The sequence below is a fragment of the Apodemus sylvaticus genome, chromosome 9, assembly GCF_947179515.1.
Source record: "Apodemus sylvaticus chromosome 9, mApoSyl1.1, whole genome shotgun sequence".
NCBI classification, from domain to species: Eukaryota; Metazoa; Chordata; class Mammalia; order Rodentia; family Muridae; genus Apodemus; species Apodemus sylvaticus.
In genome coordinates, this window is record NC_067480.1 from 33,536,747 (window position 1) to 33,542,746 (window position 6,000).

Below are 6,000 nucleotides of genomic sequence, written 5' to 3' on the forward strand. Positions count from 1 at the left end.
GAATCATCACCAAGATTGCTAGGCAGCCATCTTGGACATTAGAACATCTGCATCTGTCTTCTTGGCAGATTATAAAGGAAGGAAGACCTAGGCTTGTCTCCACCAGCACCAGCAATATCATCAGTCATCCATATAATGAGATAAGAAGATTGAACTATGAGATTGTAAGCTCATAGACTAGCTTCACTAAGCATCCTGCTGGATAGTTAACTATTTCTAGTCATGAAACAAAGTTATCATTTATTCTCTAGAGTCAGCACCTGATCACTCCCAAATAAATGCTTTTTTTTTCCTGTTGCTTTAAAATAGCACTTAGCATAAGGACCTAGAATACTAGTTTGTTGTTGTTTTTTTTTTTTTTTTAATACCCTTGGTCTTCTCTAGGTGACTGCTACATGCTAAATTTGACAAAAAATGATTTGTCCGTCTTGCCAACTACCATTCCAGTCAGGACCAGCTACATGATTTGTAAAGGAGCCATGTGCAAATGGGAATATAGACTCCCTTGTTCTAAATTGTACTAGGGATTTCAAGACCACTCCACCAGGATGCTAGACCAAATCTGGGGCTCTGTGGCTACTGAATCGGTCAGCTTGTGCTCCCCTAATGATGACAGGGACCAGAGAACTTAAACAACAGATTGTATTTTCCCACAGTTCTTGAGGCCCAAAGCCTAAGGTCGGAGTGTCAGCAGGTTTGACTTCTCTTGAGGTCTTTGTGTGCTCGTGAGACTTGTATCCTTGTGTGGTTTTGTCATGACCCTGGAGACCCTGCCCATTGTAATAAGGATATCAGTCCTGTTGGATCAGAGCCTCACCTCTAGGTCCTTCTGGGTCCTTAGTAGCCTCTGTGAAGGGCCTGTCTCCATGTGTAATCCTATTAGGAGCCTAGTGCCTCAGTATGGGAATGTTAGGGAGATACCAATCTATACTGCATGCGATCTAATTGTAATTCTGGATGAAGCAGTTTCCCCAGCAATACCTTACAAGTATTCCTTTTCTAAGAGCAAGCCACGTCATTCATGCCTTGCAGACGTTTGAGCATAGTACTGAGCCAGTGTACCAGACAGTGGTAGTTATACACTCTTCTCTCATTCCTTAGCCTTACCATGATCTTGTTAAACAGGGCTACCCACTGGTCAAAGCAGACAGGTCTAAGACATATGTATCTAAAGAAACTTTCAGGCTAGGGTGTAGTTCAGTAGTAAATGGACTTGCTTAGTGGTCACATTGTCCCGGGTTTTATCCCCACTATTACAAGAATAACAAAAAGTTGTTTCCTAAGTCAGATATCTGCAGCTAATGAGTTGAGCGATGTTGTAATCTAGGAGGTGCAGATGAGCGGTCTGTGTTGCTGTCACAGAGGGCATCTAAATGATGTGCCAAAGGAGAAGGCGCAGAAGCAACAGTTAAGCATTCTGAGCTGGCCTTTGATGTGCAGAAAGGATGTGGGTAGGTTGAAGAGGTCCAGAGGCTTTATCAGCACAGCAGATGGTGTGAGTAAAAATAGCTTATAATAACAGCAAATATTCTCTGGATGCTCATTTGGTGGCAGTCTCTGTCCCAAGAGCTATAGTGTGTTTGTCATTCACTCCCCATAAATCTGTGAGAATTAAGAACATTGATTGTGAAGGTAGAGGTTTTACAGAATAAACAAGACAGTAACTGAAAAGGCCAGCCCAATAGTTGTCATTGAGACCATTATAGAGGAGACAAAGCAAGCGTGGCCTCAGACACCAGCCCCTGGGTGGCATCACTACCCTGGTTCTTAGCGGATAACATCATTTCTTCTTCTTCTTTCCATAGCTGCAATCCTAATTGCAAGGTCATCGCCCCCCTGGTTTATAGTAGACAGGCCTTTCCTGTTTTCCATCCGACACAATCCCACAGGTGAGTGGCTCTTCTGTTTCTCCGCTGGTTGTTGGTATGCACAAAGGTCCATTGCACCTACGTTTGCACTGCATCGGTGTGGCCCTTAGTCTGTTTTCTTCGTGTCAACTATAGGAGACAATATGGATACTAACCCCCCCCCCCACACACACACACACACACACTTTAAAAAGGGAGGAAAATAAAGTCTGTGTTGCAGAGTTTGGTGGGATCTCTTAACTATTGTCCAGGTGGTAGATTTGGAAGAAGGTGTGGTTTTTAACATATTTGGTACAGCATGCCCTTTGAAACTCTTGACATCTATTGAATTTTTTTTTCATAGTTTTAAAAATACCTTAAATATCACAACAAACTCTGTGTCTTCAACTTCTGTGAGGTCACTCAGATATAATGCCTTAGGAATTGTCCATTCAAAAGATCTTAGCTCCACAGCTCATATGTTAAATTGGGCTCTTTATTGTGTGTGTGTATGTATGTGTGTGTGTGTGTATGTGTGTGTGTGTGTGTGTGTGTGTGTGTGTGTTTGTATATAGTGTGTGTGTATAGTGTGTGTGTGTTTGTAGTATGTGTGTGTATGTGTGATGTGTCTATATATGTATGTACATATGTGCGTATGTAGTGTGTGTGTGTGTGTGTGCATGTGTGTATATGTGTGGGGGGTATGTATATGGTGAGTAAGTGGGGACAGCTGTATGGATGCATGTGCACGTATATTCATGTGTGAAGGACAGAGGTCAAATTCAGTTTGTCATTCCTTAGGTACCATCTATCCTGGATTTTTTGAGAAAGGGACCTAGGACTTGAAGATTAGACTAGCCAGTCCCCAAAACCCTTTTAGTCTCTAGAGTAAGATTATAAGCTATAAGTAAGCATTGCCACCTTTGTCTTTTTCTATGGGCACTGGGGATTGAACCCAGGTCCCCATGTTTATGTGGCAAACACTTCACTGACGTTGCGTCTCATCAGCCCACTAAATCTCTCTTTTTAAAAATAACTGATCAAAAAGACATTGTATGAAAATGTTTCTTAATTAAATAATAATATTTTTAAGAGATAAATAACTTTAAAAAATAAGGATAGTAGGGCTGGAAATGGCTCAGCCTTTAAGGGTGCTTATTGCTCTTGCGGAGGTCCTGGGTCTGTCCCTAGTACTCACATCAGGCAGCTGTGTCATTCCAGTTCCTGGTGACCTGATGCCCTCTGGCGTCTGTAGGCACCTACATACACTCAGCGCACATACATAAACAGAATAGATCCTTTTAAAGTAAAATAACGGTAGTGTCAGCTCCCCCCTTTTTATTTAATTGTGAAGTGTAAGCCTGCCTTTAGGCGAAGGTTGGTTTCACATCCATGCACTATGGGTGCTGATGATGTGCTCTTTTGCTGTCATTTTAATCAGAAGGTACAGTTCCTTATTCTTTTATCTCATGTTTGATATGTCCGCATTAATGTATCAGAGCTGATCAGTCCAATACTGAAGTTTCTAGTCACTTGCAGCTACTTAACCTAAACTCCATTAAAATGGCTCATAATTAAAATGTCAACGTCTTAGTCACACTGTCTTCAGCCAGCTCCGCAGCTGAGTGGTAGATCGCTTATGTCAGATCGCTTGCACAGTGAAGGCAGAGACTATTTCTGCCTTTGGAGAACGTTCTACAGAAGGGCACAGCTGAGCAAGAGGTTAGCCATGGCTCCTTCTCTCCCCAGCACTCAGCACCCTCCCTCTTGCACCTCGAGTTCATTTTATGATGTCAGACATTATCTCTCTTTAATCCTCCAGGTGCCATCTTGTTCCTGGGGCAAGTGAACAAGCCCTGAAGGACGGACGGAAGAAAGCCGTGCAAAGCCAAGACGACTTTGCTCTGAAGAAAGGCTCCCTTCCCCCACATCTCTCATAGTTCTGTTAAATATTTTTATACACTGCTTTCTTTTTTGAAACTGGTTGATAGCGACAGTTAGGTGACGCAAGTGTTTCCGGTCGGGGCTGTGTCAGAAGAGAGGGCAGGATGGCTGGGCTGCTGTACAGAAGGATGAACAGGCAGGATTCACGATATCTAGAAGATTTTCCTTAAACTACTGATCAGTTACCTAGCTTAACAACCCTCTCGAGTATTTGCTGTCTGTCAAGTTCAGCATTTTTGTTTCATTCTTGTTTATATGTGCGACTTTCCGGGAGAAGATCAATCAGTGTGACAGGAGGGGGGACAAAACAGACATTTTATAGTAGCTTTTATGTTTTTATGGAAAACAATATCATTTGCCTTTTTAATTCTTTTTCCTCTCACCTCTACCCGAAGGCTTGAAGGTGGTAAGGGGTGAAGCTAGCAGAAGCCGTAGCCTCTTCGTGTGTTGTTTCTGTCCCTCCTGCTCTTGTTGTTTTATATACTGCATGTGTTCACTAAAATAAAGTTGGAAAACTAACGTCTCGCTAGACACGATTTGCTGTCAAGCCACGTGCCTGTCACTACTGGTCTGTACTCTTCGGATTGGCATTTTTGTATTTTGTATAAAGTTAAAAAAATAAATAAAGTGTTCCAAGTAGTAAAAATTTAAAAAATGCCATTTCTCTGTTTGAAGAAAATGATATTTAAAAAGAAAAAAAGAAAAAGAAAAAAAAAACAGCCATTTCAGAAAACTTACCTCAGCCTCCCATGGTAAGAAGCCCTTGTGCTTCACAGCTTGCCGGAGCTTCAAAGGCCCTGGACTTTGTCTGTTCTTTTTCTTGTAACCTGGCAAGCAGTCGCTGTTCCTTGTCTTGATGCTTCTCCATTTATAGAGCTTTTCCAAGAGTGACTGTTACGGTAATCCCAGCTCTGCTCTCAGCTGCGGTTCACTCGAGCAGTAGCCAAGGATTCTCCACAGACTTTATTCTTTATAAAGTACAGAAAAAAATTTCTGGAGACTTCTGTATCTTGAGAAATCTAAGCCACGGCAAATGCTTGGGTTTTGGTGACCGGCTGGAATGGTTGCTCTTTGAATTTACAATTTTTTGTTTCATTCAGGGGGATAATTTTTCACATGGAATTTAAACATCACATTTATGTGACCATGTACAGGGCATTTTAAAATGAGGTTCTGTAGCCCTGGCTGTCCTGGAATTTGCTCTGTAGACACAGCTGGCCTCGAACTCAGAAATCCACCTGCCTCTGCTTCCCAAGTGCTGGGATTACAGGCATGGGCCACCACCGCCACCGGCTGAGTTGGAAACTTTGGAGCAGTGAGATGGCTTAGAGGTAAGGAGCTTGCTGCCAAAACTGTTGGATCTGATTGATCTCCAGGACCCACGTGGTGGAAAAAGAACAGACTCCCACTGTTTGTTCTCAGGCCTTCACATGTACACTGTAGTTACACATACACACACACACACCAAATGTAAAAAAATTTAAAACTTTTTAAAGCACTTCTTGTCAAAAACTTAATGTATTTTTTTGAGCCCAGAAGCTCCACACCTTATTCTACAATGAAATGTCAGTCATATTCGGCACTCACTATTTGACCTTGTTTACAATAACCATTACTTGTAAAGTGGACTAAACTATGTTGTTACTTAATTGTGTGTATTTATAGCCACAGAAGAAAGGGAAGTCAATGCCAAAACCCTATTTTGAATAGGTCATACATTCTACCAAAGGTGCTCCTTGTTAGTAATGCCAACTAAAGCCAGTCCTGTCGGGTTTTATTCCACCCTGAGTCATTAATACGTTGTGAATTACTTAAAACTGTAGCGCCATTGCCAGTGGAAGGAAGTTATGTACTGTCTTCCTCTGTGTCCTTTGCTCCTGCGTTGCATTGTTTGGAGTGTTCTGGGTAAAGAACTACTGCAGGGAGAGATACAGGGGAGGGGGTTGTTTACAGAAATTGTCTCCTATGATCATGGAGGCCAAGACTCCTACAGTACACCATCTGTAAGCTAGAGAACCAAAGAAGATGGCAACACATCTCAATCCAAATCCTAAAGCCCAAGGTGGAGAAACCATGATGTAACCCTATCAGAGGCCAAGGGTTTGTGAACCTGTGGCTCAGATGTCCAGTCAGGAGACAGAAAAGAGGAAATGTCGCCTTTCCTGTATTATCCTAGCTTAGCTAACTCTCAATGGATGGGATGATGCCA

At 42.3% G+C, this 6,000-nt stretch overlaps 1 protein-coding gene across 1 annotated transcript in view; it reads left to right on the forward strand.

Moving 5' to 3' along the window:
• Positions 1-4,310, forward strand: part of Serpine2 (serpin family E member 2) — a 64,770-nt gene extending 60,460 nt beyond the window's left edge. The window contains exons 8-9 of the mRNA XM_052193426.1: positions 1,806-1,889; positions 3,670-4,310. Coding sequence (XP_052049386.1) covers positions 1,806-1,889; positions 3,670-3,707 — 122 coding nt within the window. The 3' untranslated portion in view covers positions 3,708-4,310. The remainder of the gene's footprint in view (positions 1-1,805; positions 1,890-3,669) is intronic.
• The last annotated feature ends 1,690 nt before the right edge of the window (positions 4,311-6,000 follow it).